Source organism: Onychostruthus taczanowskii, unplaced genomic scaffold, assembly GCF_017590055.1.
Source record: "Onychostruthus taczanowskii isolate IOZ18803 unplaced genomic scaffold, ASM1759005v1 scaffold138, whole genome shotgun sequence".
In the NCBI taxonomy this organism is placed as follows: domain Eukaryota; kingdom Metazoa; phylum Chordata; class Aves; order Passeriformes; family Passeridae; genus Onychostruthus; species Onychostruthus taczanowskii.
Genome location: NW_024498551.1, coordinates 635,990 through 655,371, shown reverse-complemented (window position 1 = coordinate 655,371; position 19,382 = coordinate 635,990). Strand labels below are relative to the sequence as shown.

General features: G+C 57.9%; 1 protein-coding gene across 14 annotated transcripts in view; it reads left to right on the top strand.

The window, feature by feature from the left end:
* MEF2D (myocyte enhancer factor 2D) overlaps positions 1-17,585 on the top strand; it is an 81,529-nt gene extending 63,944 nt beyond the window's left edge. For 9 of the 14 annotated variants that reach the window (XM_041397315.1, XM_041397306.1, XM_041397314.1 and 6 more), the window contains 7 exons: positions 142-198; positions 1,955-2,029; positions 3,503-3,693; positions 4,658-4,678; positions 7,708-7,837; positions 11,782-12,007; positions 13,394-17,585. In XM_041397315.1, the coding sequence (XP_041253249.1) occupies positions 142-198; positions 1,955-2,029; positions 3,503-3,693; positions 4,658-4,678; positions 7,708-7,837; positions 11,782-12,007; positions 13,394-13,724 (1,031 nt within the window). In that variant the 3' untranslated portion in view covers positions 13,725-17,585. The remainder of the gene's footprint in view (positions 1-141; positions 199-1,954; positions 2,030-3,502; positions 3,694-4,657; positions 4,679-7,707; positions 7,838-11,781; positions 12,008-13,393) is intronic. The other 5 variants (XM_041397320.1, XM_041397316.1, XM_041397317.1 and 2 more) reach the window with 3 other exon arrangements.
* Positions 17,586-19,382: the final 1,797 nt, after the last annotated feature.

Below are 19,382 nucleotides of genomic sequence, written 5' to 3'. Positions count from 1 at the left end.
CTTTCTCCCTAGGAAGGCAGCCCTGCTTTTTTTTCCTCTACCTTCCTCTACTGTGCTCCCTGCCTTCCTGCCCCCCAAAAGTAGGGATGCTCACCCTGTTCCTGCAGTGATGGTGATCCCATCTCTCCTCTTGCTTTCCAGGGGCGATGCTTGGGGGAGACCTGAACAACACGAACGGAGCCTGCCCAAGCCCCGTGGGTGAGTAAGGAGCCTTTCAGCCAGTGCCCCTGGCTCCATGTGACACTCCTGCCCTTGGTTTCCCCACACCTCCCATGGGATTTTGGTTTGGTGTTGAGTCCTGCTGGTCCGTAGGGAAGCACTCGGGAAGATTTTGCTGTTCTTGGCAGTGGGAGGGGTTGGCATGTGGAGCTCCAGGCCAGTGCCTTTGTTGGGGGTGCTGGTTTCAGTGGAGTCCCCCCAGTGACCAAGGAGTCTCCATCTACCCAGGATTCCAGGGAGAGCTGCAGAGCAGGGAGGTGACCCCCAAAGACCAGGATTTGGGTAGCTCTGGGTTTAGCTCCTGATGCTGCAGCCAATTCTCCGCCTTCCTCGGGTGATCAATTAACACCCAGTTCCTCCTCGTGCCTGGGCCCTATAAAGGAACTTTACTGCAAGGAAAAGAAGCTCATTAAGGGCCTTTTCCACTGTGAGAGCCTCAGTGCTAATGAGGCTCAGGCCTCATGGCTCAGCTCCTCAGCTGTAAAATTCACTAACAATATCTCCATCCCCACATCTGCCTCTGCCATCTGCAGGCTGAGGATGTTGGGCCACTGCTGGTGTAGGCACAGCCCAAAAACCAGTGACGGCCCTGGGTACTGCTGGGAAGCAGCTGCTGCTCTTGGCACTGGGCTTGGCAGTGGTCCCAGGCTTGGCAGGGTAGATGCCATCCATCCCAGGGCAAAGGCAGCCTTGCTCCTGAGCCTGACTCCTCACCCCTTCTGGGCCTTTTTGCAGTAGGGGCCCAGCCGACAGCGCAGAGGAGGATTCCACACCGGCCCAGTTAAAACCAAACTGGAGCCAGGTCCCACTGGTTTTTGGGTGGGGTTGGTCCAGTTGTGATTCTGCAGCACCGTGGCCACCCAACCCCATTCCCTGCACTGTGGCTACTGCCAGGATTTGCCATTTGTCCGCGCTGGGCAGCACCAGAGGGATTTCTTCACAGAGCAAAACCTGCGGGGGTGGTCTGTGGGGCAGTGTCTCCCTGGGCTCTCACAGCACCCAGCACGGAGCTGTGCTGATCCTTGAGGGCAGAGAGAAGGGGCCATCGTGCCACAGCCCCCAGGCACCTCCGGGCCCCCGTTCCCCGCGGCCGCCCCCATGTCAGCTGTCGGAGCAGCCATGGCGGGCGCGGAGCTTGGCAGGGCCCGTGAATGTCAGCATTGACGTCAGCCAAGCATTCCCTGCGTTCCTGCTGCCACTGCAGGAAACGGGGCTGGGGAGCAGGGACAGCCCGGCTGTGGCCAGCCCCGGAGCCCTGCTGTCCCCAGACCCCCGCCCTCCCTGGGGCTCCCCTCCTGCCTGCGGGAGGGGACTGTGGCTCTGGCTGCGGCTCTGGCACTGCGCTTGCAGTTTTCAAATACCTGGTACGTCTCTTCCTCCTCCTCCTCCTCCTCCTCCTCCTCCTCCTTCTCCTCCCTTGCAGTCTCTGCAGCACTGAGTGATCACCTGCTGCCTCTGAGTCATCAGCTGCGGGTGCCTGTGGCCGGATCCTGCAGTGATGTCGCTGTATCCCTGCATCCTGCCCACGCTCTGTGTGCCACCCTCAGGATGCAGCACCCCGACCACCCCGCCCGGCCCGTGGGGGGATGCTGAGCCCTGAGTGTCCCCGCTCAAATTCACACCAGGGTGGTGCAAAGGCAGGCCAGAGGGCTCCTCTTTTAGACTCTTTTTGTGGTGGGGGCCCTTGGTTGGGAAGTCCTGGTGGGAGTGTAGCCCTTCTCTCTCTGGCTCACAGGGCTGGCCGGATCCATGCTGGGTGGACATGGCAATGACAGCAGCAATGACAGCCCAAGGCCACCCATCTTTGGGGGTGAGTGGCAGCACTGGAACCCAAACCAGCTCCTCTCCAGCGCAGGGAGCCACCCCAACCCACGCCCCAGGTGATACAGAGATAACATAGTGTGCCTCAAACAGGGAGTCACCATGAGAGCCCCGTGTGCACCCATGCCGGTGGTGCCTTGGGAAGGAGAATATCAAAGGGTTTAACGTTTCTTTAGGCTTTTTCCATGGCCACCAGCACTGCAGGTCAGCTGAGGAATTTCTGCACCTTTGTTGTCAATACATCTAAAAGCCAGTGAATCCTTGTGAGCAGGATTCCTGCAGCTCACGGTGCACAGAGGTGCCAGGGCCTGATGCACCAGGCACGTACCTTATGCTCGGTGATTTGGGACTGGGAGGACACCTCGCTGGGGACAGGAAGGCCGGTCCCCTCCCTCCATCAGGGACATGAATGCCACACTTGCCAGCCTGCAGCAGCCCGGCCACCACGGGTGTCCCTGACGGTGGCTCCCCGCTGGGGCAGCACCTCCCGTGCCCGGTGCCATCCGTGGCATCAGAGGGGAGCATTGCCACCCCCCGTGCCCGCTGTGTCCAGCCCAGGACAGCCCCAGGGGGGCAGGGTTGGTGCTCAGCCCCCCACTCTGAGGCTGCAGCCGCCTGCTGAAATGCAGATGCAGCGCAATGCTGGATGTGATTAATAATGCAATCAGCGACCTATTTTTCCCGGTCTAACGTGCAATGAATATGAGGGCTGAATCCTGGTGATTGCTGAACGCCTTTCTATCTTTGGGGCCTATTCATGAAAAAAAACCAGCCCTCATCAGAACAGTAATCTGATCCAATTTATTCCTTTCCTGATGTTCATCAAATCTTTTCCTTTTTATTTTTTTTCTTCCTTTCCTTTCTTCTTTTTTTCCCCCCTCTCTTTGCACATAAAATCCTTAAGTGGGGCAGCAGGAGGAGGAGAAAGAGGGAACCTTAGATCTTCAAAGGGGCAGTGGGAGCAGTGAACTGAGTCCTCACTCTGCCACAGCCCCTTTTCACTGCCCCAGTACCATAAAGAGACCTTAAAAGTGAATGTGTCAGTAATTACCCATCTTGGCAGGGCTGCGGTGCCCAGCCAAAGCAGGGAAAGAGCCTGGCTGCAGATCAGGCTCTGAGATTTGCTGGGTGTTACTGCAGGAACAAGGGGGAGTCCTCGCAGCTTGAGGAGCTGCCCTGAGCACTGTGGGCTTGGGGCTACTGCCTGTCCTGGCTTCACCCCTCAGGGTGAGCCTGCTGCGGTGCAGGAGGGTTTTGGGGAGCCTGGGGGGTGTGGTGCTGCTCTCCCACGAGGAGGAGCACTCATGGAGCACTCATGGAGCCCCAGTGCAGCACCACAGCTGTGCATTCACCATGGCAGTGTGTTCACCACCATGCATTCACCATCGCCCCGTGTTCACCATCACCACTGCCATGCATCCAACCTTCACCTCCTTCCTCTCTGTCCCCCATATTCCTGCAGGAAATGGCTACGTGAGTGCCAGAGCCTCTCCGGGTCTCCTTCCCGTGTCCAATGGCAGCAGCCTGGGCAAGATCATCCCGGCCAAGTCGCCGCCGCCGCCCTCGCACGGCGCGCAGCTGGCGGCCAACAGCCGCAAGCCCGACCTGCGCGTCATCACCTCGCAGGGGGGAAAGGGGCTCATGCACCACCTGGTGAGTGCCAGGGGGCTCTGGGGGCACCACGGGGCTGGGAGGGGTGCCAGCGGGCAGGCTGCAGCACAGGGGAGTTTGGGGTTCTGGTGGTGGGAGCTGGCTGGGGCTGTGCTGGAGGCGAGATCTGAGGAGGAAGGCTTGGGTTCCTGGCTGCGCTGTCCTGCAGCAGGCACCACTCTGAGCTGTGTGTGCCCCATGGGTGGTACAAACCCTGCAGCAGGCACCACTCTGATTTGGATGTGCCCCATGGATGGTGCAAACCCTGCAGCAGGCACCTCTCTGAGCTGTGTGTGCCCCACTGATGGTACAAACCCTGTCCCAGGCACCTCTCTGAGCTGTGTGCCCCATGGATGGTACAAACCCTGTCACAGACACCACTCTGATTTGGATGTGCCCCATGGATGGTACAAACCCTGCATCAGGCACCACTCTGAGCTGTGTGTGCCCCATGGATGGTACAAACCCTGTCACAGACACCACTCTGCTTTGGATGTGCCCCATGGATGGTGCAAACCCTGTCCCAGGCACCACTCTGAGCTGTGTGTGCCCCATGGATGGTACAAACCCTACAGCAGGCACCTCTCTGAGCTGTGTGTGTCCCATGGATGGTACAAACCCTACAGCAGGCACCTCTCTGAGCTGTGTGTGTCCCATGGATGGTACAAACCCTACAGCAGGCACCTCTCTGAGCTGTGTGTGTCCCATGGATGGTACAAACCCTACAGCAGGCACCTCTCTGAGCTGTGTGTGTCCCATGGATGGTACAAACCCTGCAGCAGGCGCCTCTCTGAGCTGGGTGTTTCCCATGGATGGTGCAAACCCTGTCCCAGGCACCACTCTGAGCAGTTAGTGCCCCATGGAGGCACAGCTGGAGGGGTGAGGTGCCAGTGGGCACGGTGCAGGTGGGGTGGGCTGTGTGAGTTAACAGTGCCTCTCGGTTCTCTCCCTGTTCTCCCCTGGACAGACCGAGGACCACCTGGCTCTGGTGAGTTCCCCTCTGGGCGTGCATGGCACACGGGCTGCTTGTCCCCTCGCTCCTGCCCTGGCTTGGCGAGGCATGGGGCACACAGAGGGGGTGGACACTGGCTCCCTGTGTTGGGAATGTGGCAGGATGTGGGCACCAGCGTTACATCCACTCCTGCTGCAGAAAATAAATCCCGAGAAAAACAGGCTCTTAGGAAAACCCAGTTCCCTATGGGAAAGAAGGGGCTGGCATGAGCTGCAAAGAGCCCGTTTCTCCACCAAGGCCAAAATTGCTGTGTTGGTCCCCCTGGGGAGGTCAGCCAGGGTCCCTTTGGGGACTGTGCACTGCCCTAGACCTGCCCGTGGGGCTGCACTGGAGCCACCACAGCTACAGCACAGGGAGACCTGGCCCATTGCCAGCACACGTGAGACAGGGAGTAAATCAGGCTCTTCCCATATTAAAGATATTATTTAAAGCCTGTGTAAATCCACTGGCTGGCTAGTGCACTCCCTAAACCTCCCTTGTGCACGGGGCAGTTTTCTGTGTTATTTTTATGGCTTTTTTCCCTCTCCCTGCCAGCAAAGTGAATGCCACCTTGTTTGTGGCAAGGATTCACTCTGCTCTGTTGCTATTCTGGTGCAGGGCAGATGGGTGACAGGTCAGCCCAGCAAGGGAAGGGCAGGAGCTGCTGTGAGATGCAGGTCACACAGCCAGGGAAAAGCTCTCCAAAAACGCAGGAGAAAGCCAATCCCTCTGGCAGCTTGCACCGAGACACTCTTGGCCAGGGCAAGGATAGGCCAGAGCTCTGGCAGACAGGAATTCTGCTGCTCTTCGTGTCCCCAAACCCTTCTTGCTTAGCGGCCTCCTTCCAGCGTCTCTGTGCCTCAGTTTCCCCATGTGTGGAGGGAGACCAGTCCTTCCGCACCTCCCCATCTGCTCGTTCCTGATCCCTCTGCCCAGGCCATTCCCTGGCTGCACACTGAAGCAGCAGTAGGTGGAAATCCACTGGGGTGGCATTTGTGGTTTTAATTGTCGGTCTGAATTAACCTGGTGGGGTTTTGCCTGAAGTGGAAAACCTCCTCTCCCCGGCCAAGGTGGCAGCAGTGAGGTGGAGGCTGGTGAAATGCGGGCAGGGTGGCACAGGCACCTTGGCACTGCTGCATCAGGAAGGGGACTGCAGGGTGTTGTCCCTGTTGTCCCTCCTGCCTGGTGCAGATGCCCCCCTGCTCTGCTAACCTTCTCCCCAGATTTGCTCCCTCCGTATTGCTCAGCCTACACAGCAGATCCTCTCTCCAAATGGCAGCTCCCACCTCTTCCCAGGCAGCTGTGAGATGAGTCAGAATCCCTCCACTGCGTCCCCACTGCCCGCAGCCCCAGCCCTGCCACCCTCAGCGCTGCTCCTGCAGCTCTGAGCATGCTCTCCTCCCTCACAGGCTCCCGAGAGGTGACCCCCAGTTCTTTCCACTCTCCTGCCACTCCAGGGGCAGCAGGGTCCATCCACTGGATCCCTTCCCTGGGAGCATGCTGCATGGTGTGGTACCAGCTGGAATGGCAGCTGGGAACGTTGTCTGTGGGCATGGTGTGGGGGGCAGCTTGCACACCTCCTCCCTGCATGGATTGTGGTGAAAATCGGGGTGCTTCCCCCAGCACAGCTGGGGCTGACGTCCCCACACTCACCTTGTGGTGTCAGGGAGGTTCCTGGGGCTGGCACAGCCTGCCCAGCTGGTGTCCCACCCTGTGGCATGGCACACTCATCCCTGTGCCCTCCCAGGAAAGGCACAGAGCCCTGCAGAGAGGGGCAGAAGGGATGGGGCCGCGGGGGCTGCATCCCCCTGGTCTCAGGCAGGCAGGACAGGGACAGGGCTGTGCCTTCTGGGAGCACATTCCTTGCCATGTCCTTAACCCAGGGCAGTGGGCACGGCCAGCAGGATGCGTGCCAGGAACACCCTCTCCTGCAGCCCCCCCAGCTTCAGCAATTAGAGCCTGGTAATCTCCTTGCCCAGGCCACAGGAGGGCCCTGGGGCTGGGCAGTGTGTGGGTGCAGGGTGAGCAAATCCTGCACAGCCAGGTGCTCTTCCCTCTGCCGGTGGCCAGGGCAGGGTTCTAGAGAGTCTCCCCGGCCATGGGGAAGCATGGCAGAGCCTGTGCCCAGCCCTGCAAGGCCCTGGGAGCCCTCAGCTGCACGGGAAGGCTGCTCACTGTGCCCCAGCCAGCCTCGTGCCAGGCGTGGTTGAAGCTGGGCACTGCCCAGTCTTGGCAGGGAGACGTGTGCTGGGGTGCTTCGGATTAGAGTCAAGCCTCTTGAGGCTGCTTTAAATCAGATCAGCAGAGACAGCCCAGATTATCTGCCTTGTAAACAGGGCTGAATCTGACCTATAGATCTGCCCACATAACTGCCTGGAAAACCAGGGGGGGAGGTTGGTGTGCACCAGTCCAAGGGCAGAATTTTTCCACGGTGGACCTGCTAATACCTGAGTCACCAAAACCGTGTGAGGGCACCAAGCCAGCAGGCTGCTGGGCACTGGACTTTGAGTTTAGGGATTCCAGAGACCCTTTAAAATCCTGAGGCCAGTGCTTAGTGTCCTCAGCTTCCCTTGGCCACCAGATTTGCAGGGAGATGTTGGCTCTGTGCTGCCTCAGCCGGTCTTGGTTTGCTTTGGTCCCTTTGTCACTCCTTGGAAGCTCAGCAAGCCTCACATGCAACCTCTGGAAAGCAGTGAGGGATTGTCTGAGGCCTCCTGCTGATGTTCCCCCTCCGTGCACACAGGGGCATGGCTGGTGCTGGGGGGTGAAGCCCAGCCCTGGGCAGGAAGGGGACTCAGGGCCATGACCTGCAGATGAGTGTTGCAAGGTCCACAGTGTCAGTAGCTGGTGTGGTTTGTACTTTGCCTTTTTGCAGTGTGGAATGGCCAGAGGATCAATCCTGCCTGTCCCACAGACTCCATGCTCAGCCCCAGTGCATGCCTAGGGGGTCTGGGGGGGCCACAACCCCTGAAGATGACCAAGTCTGACCATCTGGGCTTTAACTGCCTCCCTGTTTGTTCCCACAGCAAAACACACAGCGGTTGGGTGTCTCTCAAGCAACTCACTCTCTGACCACACCAGTTGTTTCCGTGGCGACTCCGAGTTTGCTGACACAGGGGCTGCCCTTCTCAGCTATGCCCACAGCATACAACACAGGTAAGACATGGCCAGGGCAGAGCTCTGACACAGGAGAGACATGGCCAGGGCAGGGCTCTGACACAGGTGCCAGGGCAGAGCTCTAAGCAGGCAGGACTGGCCAGGGAGAGCTCTAAGCAGGCAGGACCTGGCAGGGCAGAGCTCTTAGCAGGCAGGACCTGGCAGGGCAGAGCTCTCAGGTAGCTCAGTCACAGAGGGAAATGTGCTGCTGCAGACACATGCCTGGTGCTCCCTGAGCAGCTGCAGTGATGCTGGTGAAGCTCTCCACTGCAGCACATGGTTGAGTGCCAGGGCTCCACAGGACTAAAACCAAGGGGAAACTCATTGTGTAAGTGGTGAGAGCTCATTGTCATAGCCAGAAGGGCTGTGAGGGCTGATGCAGCCCATTGCACTGTGCAAGTGGATGCTAATTACAGCTACACCCATCCCCGGGCTCTCAGAGCTCAGGGGGTGTTGTAATAATCACAACAAGTCCCTCAAAAAGTTTGGGAAGAATGCAAACCAACCTGCTCGCAGACACATTGATTTGGGCTGCTGGATTGAAATCAGCCTGAGGCGACAGTGACAGTGCACTTGCCCAAGCTGAAGGGTTGTTCATCTGCCACCTGTCAGACCTCCACCAAGACTTTGAGGGCTTGCTGGCTGCCTGTGTAACTTGTTCTGGCTCAGAGAAAAGTTTGCAGAAATGTAAAAAAGCTGCTTGTCTGGAAGAACCCAGAACTGGCACGTTGGATACTCCCTCTCCTAATTAGTAGGTGTAGCCCCAGCCGTGCCGGTGCTGCGTGATGAGGCTCCTCTCCCTGCGTGACCATGTGGTTTACCAGCCAGCCTGGGCACAGCCAGAGTCCCCAAAATAGTTTTAATTGAGCCCTGTGCTGCTGCTCAGAGCGGAGGGGCCTGAATTTCACCTCCCTGGAGTTATTTTTTCTCACAGTTGACCATGGCTGAGCTCTGTTCCTGCCCAGGTGCTGTGGGGGTGAGCGTGAGGGGAGCTGCTGTAGGGGGCAAACTCTGAACCTGGCAGTTCTGCCACAGCTGCCCTGTTGGTTGGGTAGGAATTGTCTTCATTTGTGAAGGGTCTGGAGCACAAGGACCTCAACCTGGAGAAAAGGAGGCCTGGGGGGATTTTGTCACTCTCCACAACTCCCTGACAGGAGGGGACAGCCGGGGGGGAGGGAGGTTGGGCTCTGCTACCAGGTAACAAAGGGCAGGACAAGAAGAGATGGCCCCAGGTTATGCCAGGGGAGGTTTAGGTGGGTTATTAGGGAAAATTTCTGTGTGGAAAAGGTGTTCAGGCTTTGGAACAGGCTGTCTGAGGCAGTGGTGGTGTCACCATGCCTGGGAGGGCTTAACAGATGTGGCTGTGACACTTGGGGACATGGCTTAGTGGTGGCCTTGGCAGTGCTGGGGTAAAAATTGGACCCAATGGTCTTGGGCACTGTGGGGTCACAGAGACCAGGACAACGGGACTGTGACACTTGGGGACATGGCTTAGTGGTGGCCTTGGCAGTGCTGGGGGAACAATTGGACTCAATGGTCTTGGACAGCCTTTCCAGCCTAAATAATTCCGTGATTCTGTGATGCTGCAGAGGTGGTCATTGTGTAAGGTGGAGGGCTGCAGATGCCCTGAGCAAACTCCCAGCCACTTATTCTTCCCAGGACTCACCTGTTAGTTGGGTATTGCCTGGATTCCAGGCTGGTGCAGCTGTGCTGAGCTGCCCTCTGGCCAGAGTTCTGTGCCCTTTCCTGTGCTGGGCTGTCACACCTGCCCATTCCCTGCTCTGTGATCTGGGGCAGCTCCAGCTCAAGCCCTGGTGGGGGCTGCAGGGGCAGCCACTGCCCCCAGTGAGTGTCAGGAGCTCCCAAACCAGAGCAGCTGGTGCAGGGGGTGGAGGGTGGTGTGGAGCAGGGAGCCCCGTGCCAGGATATTGGGTGGGGTGTGCCGGGGGTTTGGCAGCAGTTCAGCAGCAGCACAGCCACCTCTGTGTGTGCTGCTGGGGTGGGGACAGCTGAAACCACGAGACACCCAAAATTAGAGCTAGAAGGGGGGAGGAGAGGGTGTGAGGAGGGTTTGCTGGGTGTCTGTGTCAGCCTGAGATGGCTGACCAAGGTTTGACCATCTCCTCAAGGAGCAGCACTTTCCTCCCTGGCTTCCTCCACCAGCATTCACACCCTGTGTAAAATCCCCCCTGGTATGAGGTGCCCCTCTGGGATTTTCAGTGGGCTCTGGATGGGACAGGCATTGCCCTGCAAGGGTGGTGGGGCAGTACCGGGGCATGGGGGGCCCGTGGAGGGGGGGGGAACAGTGTGGGGAGAGGGGTCCCGGGGTGCGGGGTGCCCTGGATGGGGTGGGAACAGTGTGGGAGAGGGTCCCGGGGTGCCCTGGATGGGGGGGGCACGGTGACAGCTCCGTGTCCCCATGGCGGGCAGGGAGCGCCCCCTGCTGCCACCCGGGACACGGCGCGCGTGGGGTGCCCCAGGCGTGTGTGGGGCTGTCCCAGGTACGCCCCAGGCACAGGTGAGGGTGCCCCAGGCACAGGTGGGGTGGCCCCAGGTACAGGTGGGGATGCCCCAGGTATAGGTGAGAGTGCCCAGGCACAGTGAGGGTGCCCCAGGCCCAGGTGGGGATGCCTAGGTACAGATGAGGGTGCCCCAGGCACAGGTGGCGATGCCCAGGCCCAGGTGGGGATGCCCAGGTACAGGTGAGGGTGCCCCAGGTACAGGTGAGGGTGCCCCAGGTACAGGTGAGGGTGCCTCAAGCACAGGTGGGATTGCCCCAGTCACCATTGGGGATGCCCCAGGCACAGATGTGGGTGCCCCAGGCCCAGGTGGGGATGCCCAGGCAGAGATGAGGGTGCCCCCGGCACAGGTGGGGATGCCCCAGGTACAGGTAGGGGTGCCCCAGGCACAGATGAGGGTGCCCCAGGCACAGTGAGGGGGCCAGGTGGGGATGCCCAGGCAGAGATGAGGGTGCCCCCGGCACAGGTGGGGATGCCCCAGGTACAGGTAGGGGTGCCCCAGGTACAGGTGGGATGCCCTAGGTACAGGTGGGGATACCCCAGGCACAGTGGGGGTGCCCCAGGTACAGGTGGGGATACCCCAGGTACAGGTAGGGGTGCCCCAGGCACAGGTGGGGATGCCCCAGGTACAAGTGGGCTGCCCTAGGTACAGGTGGGGATGCCCCAGGTACAGGTAGGGGTGCCCCAGGCACAGGTGGGTGCCAGCTGCCAGGGTTCTCTGCTCCAGCAGGGGAGGAGCTGTGTCTGTGCTCTGTCCATTTGGCTGAAGGGGCTCTGGGGCTCTCGCGTGTTCAGGGCCCTCCCTGGGGGAGCCAGACACGGCTGCATCATGGCCACTGCTGTGCCTGGGGGCAGGGGCACTGGTGGGAGGTGTGGAGGTGGAGGTCCTGCCAGAGCTCGTGCCCTGAGGCTGGAAGACAAGTGGATGTAAGGAGGAAATGGTTTACACTGAGGGTGGTGAGGTGCTGGCTCAAACTGCCCGGAGAAGCCCTGGCTGCCCCGTTGCTGGAGGTGTCCAAGGCCAGGTTGAACAGGGATCAACCTGGGATAGTGGAAGGTGTCCCTGCATGTTGGACTCAATTGCTGGAGGTGTCCAAGGCCAGGTTGAACAGGGATCAACCTGGGATAGTGGAAAGTGTCCCTGCATGTTGGACTCAGTGGCCTCTAAATGTCCCTTTGCTGAGGCAGTGTTTGGTCATGGATTGGACTGGATCTCAGAGGTCTTTTCCAGCCCGATTGGTTCTGTGACTCCAGCACAAGCCATGCACACACACGAGCTGTGTCCTCTGGCCAGCATCCCTGTGCACTGACACCCCATCCGTGGAGTGTTTGTGTCCCCTGTGTGTCTCCATCCTCCCTGAGTGCTCGGGGCACTGTGGGGGCAGGTTTGACATGGAAGTGACTGCAGGGCTCCCTCCCTTGCAGATTATCAGCTGACAAGCGCTGAGCTCTCCTCGCTGCCGGCCTTCAGCTCACCTGGAGGGCTGTCCCTTGGCAACATCTCTGCCTGGCAGCAGCAGCAGCAGCAGCAACAGCAGCAGCAGCAGCAGCAGCAGCAACAGCAGCAGCAGCAACAACAGCAGCAGCAGCAGCAGCCGCAGCAGCAGCCGCAGCAGCAGCACCTGGTCCCAGTGTCACTAGGAAACTTAATGTGAGTGACACAAGGGGGAGATGGGGGTTCTGAGGGTGCCAGCCCCAGCTGACTGCTCCCTGGGCTCTCCAGGATGGGTCCACGCTGTGTTCCTGGGGGTCAGGAGCTGTGTGCCTGTGCACGGCTGGCTGGTGAGGTCTGGGCAGTCCTGGCCCTGTGGCTCAAAGGGTGACCCAGAGTCCCTGGCTGAGATCAGGGTGCTTGGGGATGCTCCCAGAGCTCATCCTGCTGCCTGTCCGCAGTGGGATTGATCCCTGCACTCTCCTGGGGGGAGCTGAGAATGGGCCAGGGGCAGTGTTGGATGGGATGGATGTTGCAGGGTAAGGTGCCTGGAATTGTGCCCTGCTGGTATAGAAGAAAAGTGGCTTTTTCTATTGCAAAGAGATTGCTTTTCTCCAGGGCAGAAAATGCAGGCACTTGCATCTTAGAGCAGGATTTTTGAAGTGGATCTGCTTTTACTCTGGAATAAGGCATCCACACACAGAATTACAGTCAAAATAAAGATTTAAGCCACGTGCCCATGATCACATTGAGACCATGGGACAAAGGCAGGAATTGAAGAGGGGGAATCAATGACTGCCCCAGCCCCTGAGCCAAAGACACATTTCCACCATGAAGGGATGGATGGATGGATGGATGGATGGATGGATGGATGGATGGATGGATGGAGAGATGAACAGGAATGAATAGAGGACTGGAAGGATAGATGGACAGATGAAGGGGTGGGATAGGTGGATGGGTGGAGGAATGGATGGATGGACCAGGTTTTTGTGTAGGAGTTCAGTGTTTCCTCCCTGCCTGGTGCATGTTTTCCAGGAAGGACAGGCAGCAGTTTCCTCAGTAGCTGCCAGTACCTCCTGCACCCGTGGGGCCATAGGGTGTGTAGAAAGCTTGGACAAAATTTTGTGTTGTAGAGGTTGAGGAGGTTCCCAGTTTTGAGCAAAACCACCTGGCTGAGCCATGTACTGGGTCTGTGCAGCCCAGGGGTGCAGGGGCAGAGCTGTAGGGCCACCCATGCCTTTGGGCCACTGCTGAGGGACAGTGGGGGGGATTGAGGCTGGATCATGGGGTGCTGGGGGAAGAGGAATGCTGCCCACAGGGCCTGATCCTAGCTCTGTGGTGATGCATCCTGGTACATGATTCTGAAGTCATAATTCTGTTTATGCATCCAGATTAATAATCTAATCCAGGTTTATAATCATGGGTTCATTTGGCTGTAGAGTGTGCAAGTTCTGAATTCTGTGCACTGGAGGGTAGAAGGCCACCAAAAAGATAATAATGAGAGATTTCCCCTTATCTCCTCCTCCATCTTTTTCTCCCCCCTTCCTCTCCTTCTGCTCTCCTCCTCCTTTCCCAACCTCTTCCCCCCACCTCCGGGATGCCCAGACAAGGGAGCCACTTGTCCCACACCACCACTTTGACTGTCAACACCAACCCCAACATCAGCATCAAGTCAGAGCCCGTCTCGCCCAACCGGGAGAGGAACACTGCCACCCCGCTCAGCACCTTCCCCCACCAGCCCCGGCACGAGCCCACCGGCCGCTCGCCCGTCGACAGCCTCAGCAGCAACACCAGCTCCTACGAGGGCAGCGGCGAGCGGGACGACCCCGCCCGCCCCGATTTTGGCTCCTCCCTGGGCCTCCTGCGACCCAGCAGCGAGCCCGAGGGGGAGAGCCCCTCCGTAAAGCGCATGCGGTTGGATACCTGGGTCACATAACGGGTCCCCACCATCCCTGGGAGCTCCGGGAGGGGCTGGGAGGGGCGGGGGAGGGCAAAACGGGTGATGGGGATGGAGCTGGGGTGGGGTAGGGGGGGGAAATTATCATAAACTGCCTGAGAAATAGCTTTAGGATTTTGTAGGCATTCATTCTAGCGCAGCAGGCGACGCATGCAGTACGTACGGCGCTCGGGAGCGGCCCGGGGTGTGGGGATGGGGGCTGGAGTGGGATATCAGTGTCCTCACCAAAACCAGCAGCCCCTAGGGATGCTCCACGCTGGCCAGCAGGACCCCCTTGGGAAGTGGGACCGTAGCCCTGAGGCAGAGCACCTGTGGCAGGATGGGCTCCGGGGGCAGATGGGGCACAGAGCACCCCAAAATGCTCCTTCCTGGCCATTCCCCTGGGTCCCTGTGCAGGGAGGGGCAGTTCAGACGTGAGTCAGCTCTCTGGGAGCTTGAAGGGCTTTGGGAGGCACAGGTTTTCCTCCAGAAGGGTTTTCCTAAACCAGCTGGGAAGGGAGGTGGGGATGCAGCCACATCCACAGCCTGCTTGAGGCTCCTGCATCCTGGGAAGCTGCAGCAGGAGTAAGAGGCAGATTTTTAAGGCTCAGTTCTGTTTGCCTGACAAGTGGATGCAGACAGCATCCTTCCTACCTGAGCAGGGAACTCTGCTGTTCCTGACCAGGCTCACTGGAACACTGGAGTTCCTGTTTCCCTCACCTCCACTGGGCACAGCAGGTGTGTGGAGAGGGCATCTTAGTGCTGGTTTTGAGAGCAAGTTGTGGATTTTAGCAAACAACGTCCATAAAAGCATTTCAGAAATGGGTTCCCATTGCACCTGGGCCAAAGCTTTAAATGAGGAAATTGGGAAGAAATTATTTTTTTACTGAAAGATGCAACTGAAGTAATGATCCTAATGAGATTTTGCCTGAAGGTTTCTAGACCTCAAAAGGCAATAGTGAGCTGTGCAGAAAATCTCCTTGAGCCTTGAGCAGTGATTTAGTGGAAGGAAAAAGGAAAAACTGAGGAATTTCCTCATGTTGCCGCTTGCTCTGGCAGTTTCCCAGGGATGGGTCTTGGTTCCCTGATCCCAAAATGCATCAACCTGCTCATGGTTGGAGGGTTTGGAGGAGAAGGGACCGTTCCTGGCTGGCACAGCCATTAGGGATGGGCTTTCTCCCTGCAGGTGCTCATGCTGGTCCCCCATCCCCCTCCCAGCCTGCTGCCCTATCACCCTGTGCAGGGCCACCCCAGCCCCCCTCACCCCTGGGCTCGCAGTCCCAAACTGGCACAAAACCTGCCCGGATGCCACCTTTGCCAGCCTTGGGGGGCTGCGGGGGAGCTGGGAGCTGCCTGGGGTTCAGGCAGCTGAGACAGAGCAGAGGGAGAGGAGCTGAGTCAGGGTGGGGTTTATCCCCCTCCTGGACCCCTCTGCTGGGTGTCAGCAGCCAGCTCAGCCTTGGAATGAGGCAGATGGCATAAAAACGTCCCAGGATGAGGGGTTTTGCAAACTTTTCCCAACCAAGCATTTATCACAAAGTTTCTAATTGGAAAAAAACCAAGAAAAAAAAAAGTGCTGATGATTATTGTGCAATGAATAGGGAGTGGTTGGAGGAGGAGAGGAAATCCTTCCGAAGCTGGGTGAAAATTAGGAGCTGGTTTTGTGTGGACACCTGGTGAAGGGGTCAGGGTGGGTGCTCAGCAGTGCCGGCGTTCTGGGTGCCCTCTCCAACATCCCTGCTCGTGGATCAAGGCATGGAGAGATGTGCCAGATCAAACCCCCCCTCCAGACCTCGAAAGACCAAATTCCTGCCACAAAGGCTTTTCCACCCAAATGACGGCTTTATTCTTTTCCAACCATAAATTTGGAATTCCCTCTCCCGTTCCCGTGCTCCGGGAAGGCTTTGGGTGGGCAAGAGCAGGAAAGGAGCCCTGGCAGGTTTTGTGCAGTTGAACCCCCCCGTGTCCCCTCCCAAGCCAACCCAGCGGGTACCAGGGACAGGCTCGGCTCTCACCTCCGGAATGTCGGCGTCGGAAGCGGATCTGCCTCCCTCCCTCATCCCTGCCAGTCCTTGGGGAAGCAGGAGAGATGCTGTGGACCGTGGTCTTCCTCGCCTGCGCCGACCCGGCCACGCCGGACGTACCTGGACGCGCACCTGAGCTCTTTGCACGGCCTTGCTTTGGAAATTAGGCGGGATAATGACGTCTCATCGCTCTCGTTTTTGTATTTTTATTTTGTTCTTCTTCACAAAAAACAAACTCGACCCAACGAACCGGGGTCTGCCCCGCCAGGAGCAGCGTGGCAGGAGGGCCCAGCGGAGCAGCTGGCTCCAGAGACCCCGGCGAGGAGACGGCAGCGGAGACCCCCCGGCACTCGACGCCGTCGGTGCGGAGCAACCGTCAGGAGGGGGGGAAAAAAAACCAAAAAAACCCCATTTTTGCTCATTAACTTCATGCCCTGACTCCCAAGTTCACACTTCTGCCTGGAAGCTGAGAGGCTGGAAACCACAAAACGCAAGAGACAAACGAGACAAACGCTGGGTTAGGCAGATGCAGGTTCAGATCTGCCTGGCGGGGAAGGCGCCGGAGCGGAGCTGCAGCCGCGGCACTCGACGATCCCTGGGCTGGTGCCAGGGGCAGGTACAGCCCTGGGCTGGTGGCATGGCCAGGTACAGCCCTGGGCTGGTGGCATGGCCAGGTACAGCCCTGGGCTGGTGCCACGGGCAGGTACAGCTCTGGGCTGGTGCCATAGTCAGGTACAGCTCTGAGCTGGTGCCACAGGCAGGTACAGCTCTGAGCTGGTGCCAAGGGCAGGGACAGCCCTGGGCTGGTGGCACGGGCAGGTACAGCCCTGGGCTGGTGGCATGGCCAGGTAAAGCTCAGGGCTGGTGCCAGGGGCAGGTACAGCTCTGGGCTGATGGCACGGGCAGGCACAGCCCTGGGCTGGTGCCACGGGCAGGTACAGCCCTGGGCTGGTGGCATGGCCAGGTACAGCCCTGGGCTGGTGGCATGGCCAGGTAAAGCTCAGGGTTGGTGCCACGGGCTCGTGGGGAGGCAGGGGTGCCCGGGCCAGACACGGTGTTGGCTTCACGTCGCAGTGAAAAGGGTTTGGGGGCTGTTTGTCAGGGTCTTTACTTTGTTGGGGGCTTGGGGTTATTTTATTATTATATTCTTTTTTTTTTTTTTTTGTCCGGGTCATTATCCTTTATTTCCCCCTCCAGACTGTAGTATCTGGTAAACTCCTCCTAATTTTCAAAAGACAACGAGAAGAATGACAATCTAAGAAACCAACACCCTCCTTTGTGCTTCTATAAATATGTTTCTGATCTAATTTTATTTCTCGTGCTCATCTGTACTGTTGACAGTTACAATTGTGTATAATTTTTTTTTTAATTTGGATTTTTTGCGTTGTATAGGGTTTAGTTTTAAAATATATATATATTTTCCATTTTTTAAAAAGGGGTGTTGCAAAAAAAAATTGCACGATTTAAATGACAATAGTTAAAATGCTGCAGTTTTTAGAGATGTGGAAGCAAAATGGAGCTTATTTATTCTCAAAGGCTATAAAGGTGTAAAATGCATGAAGAAAAAAAAACATTTACAAAAAAAAAAAAAAAAGACAAAAAAAGTGTAACCTGAACAAAGTGTAGCGTTAAAGATTTTAAAGGATGACAACAACAAGAAAAAAAGAAAAAAACCAACAAAAAAACAGCTAATATATTGTGTTTGGGCTAGTTTGCTTTTGTTTTTAATTGTTCCTTTTTTGGAGAATGAAATACATTTGTGTATATTTTCATATAAGAAGTATGCACTGAGATGTTTCCAAACTGATATATTCCTTTCTAAACGTGTGGTTACTTACCAAAGTCTGTTTCTGATCTTTACCTTCTAAACTCTCTGTGGATCCTCCAGCCCGCACCTGAGCGCAGGTAAGGCGGGGTGGGGGCAGCGGCACGGCCCCCTCCCCGCGGGGTGCCAGGGGTGCCAGGGGGCTGAGCCGGGGGGCTGGCACACGTGGGGGCTGTGACCCCCGGCCTGGGAAGGCTGGTCTTTCCCGGGGCTTGGCAAAGCTGTTTTTTGGGGTGTCCGTGCTGGTTTTTGGGGTGTCTGTGCCGCTGCGGGGCTGGCTGGGGTGGGCTGGTGCCAGGAGCAGCGTGGTGAGGGCAGGGGCAGAGCGGGGGGTTCATCCCCTGGAGCTGTGCCCAGTGTGTGCTGGCATGGCCGGGTTTGGTGCAGAGAGGAGGAGGATGGAAGGAAGGAAGGAGGAAGGTCACAGGGTGTGGCTCAGGTGACGCTGCTGCCGGCAGCTGTAGGAGCAAGGATGGGGTGGGAAGTCACCTGCCCAGCCCTGGAGGAGATCTGGGGATGGAGCAGGACCCTAAATGATGGATAGAACCTAAAATAGTGGGAAGGGCACTAAAAAGGGCCTAAAACACTGCCTGGGAGCAGTGAGGATGGTGATGGATCAGTGGGGATGGTCCTGCCCGCTCTGGGGGCTGTGGACGTGGTCAGCTGGGGTTGGGCTGACGGTCAGCTGGGCTTGGATGGTCAGCTGAGTTCAGGTGGTCAGCTGAGGTTGGGTGGTCAGCTGGGCTTGGTCAGCTGGACTTGGATGGTCAGCTGAGGTTGGATGGTCAGCTGGGCTTGGATGGTCAGCTGGGGTTTGATGGTCAGCTGGGCTTGGATGGTCAGCTGGGGTTTGATGGTCAGCTGGGTTTGATGGTCAGCTGGGTTCAGGTGGTCAGCTGGAGTTACATGGTCAGCTGGAATTGCATGGTCAGCTGGAATTGCATGGTCAGCTGGGCTTGGATGGTCAGCTGGGGTTGGGTGGTCAGCTGGGGTTGGATGGTCAGCTGGGTTCAGGTGGTCAGCTGGAGTTACATGGTCAGCTGAGCTTGGATGGTCAGCTGGGGTTGGATGGTCAGCTGGGGTTGGGTGGTCAGCTGGGGTTGGGTGGTCAGCTGGGTTCAGGCGGTCAGCACGAGGACAGGGTGACCCCTGCTCTAGGGGTGTTTTGGGGGTGGCAGGGAGCCTGCCTGTGCCGGAGGTTTGGATGAAGGGCTTGGTGCTGGGGGCAGGCTGGCAGTGGTTGTGGTGCTGGCAGGGGCACCCGAGCCCCCACGGGGGTTGTGGTTGTGGCAGGGAGACTCCGGGGGTCCCTTGGGGAGGGGGTTGTTGCTCTGGGGTGTTTGAGGCCCCCGCCAGGGTTGGGGTCTGGGGGCAGTGGAAGTATTAAATCCAGAGCTGGTGGTGATGGGCCACGTGTGGGCCTGGGCTAAACTGGGGCAAAGAGAAAGAACATGTTTCCTTTTCCGTCTCCCTTTTTTCACTTCCCTCTTCCTCTCCAGAATAATTTCAACAAACCAAGGAAAAAGCAAATTTACAAAAACCCCCACATTTTCTTTGAAAATTTCACTTCTTACACTTTTTTCTCCCCTTGTGTTGCTTGGCTGGGGGATTTCCCCCATCACTTTGGGCCTGAATTGGGGTGTTTGTCGCCAGTTCTGGGGACAAGGCTGTGAGCTGCTGCTGCCAGCCCAGAGCTTGGCTGGGGCTGAGGGGCACTTGGTGCTCTGGGGGTCCCCTCTGCCCTCCTAGGGAGAGCATCCCTCAGGTGGGGAAGGAGCATCTTCCCAGCCACTCCTTAGCTCTGCCGTC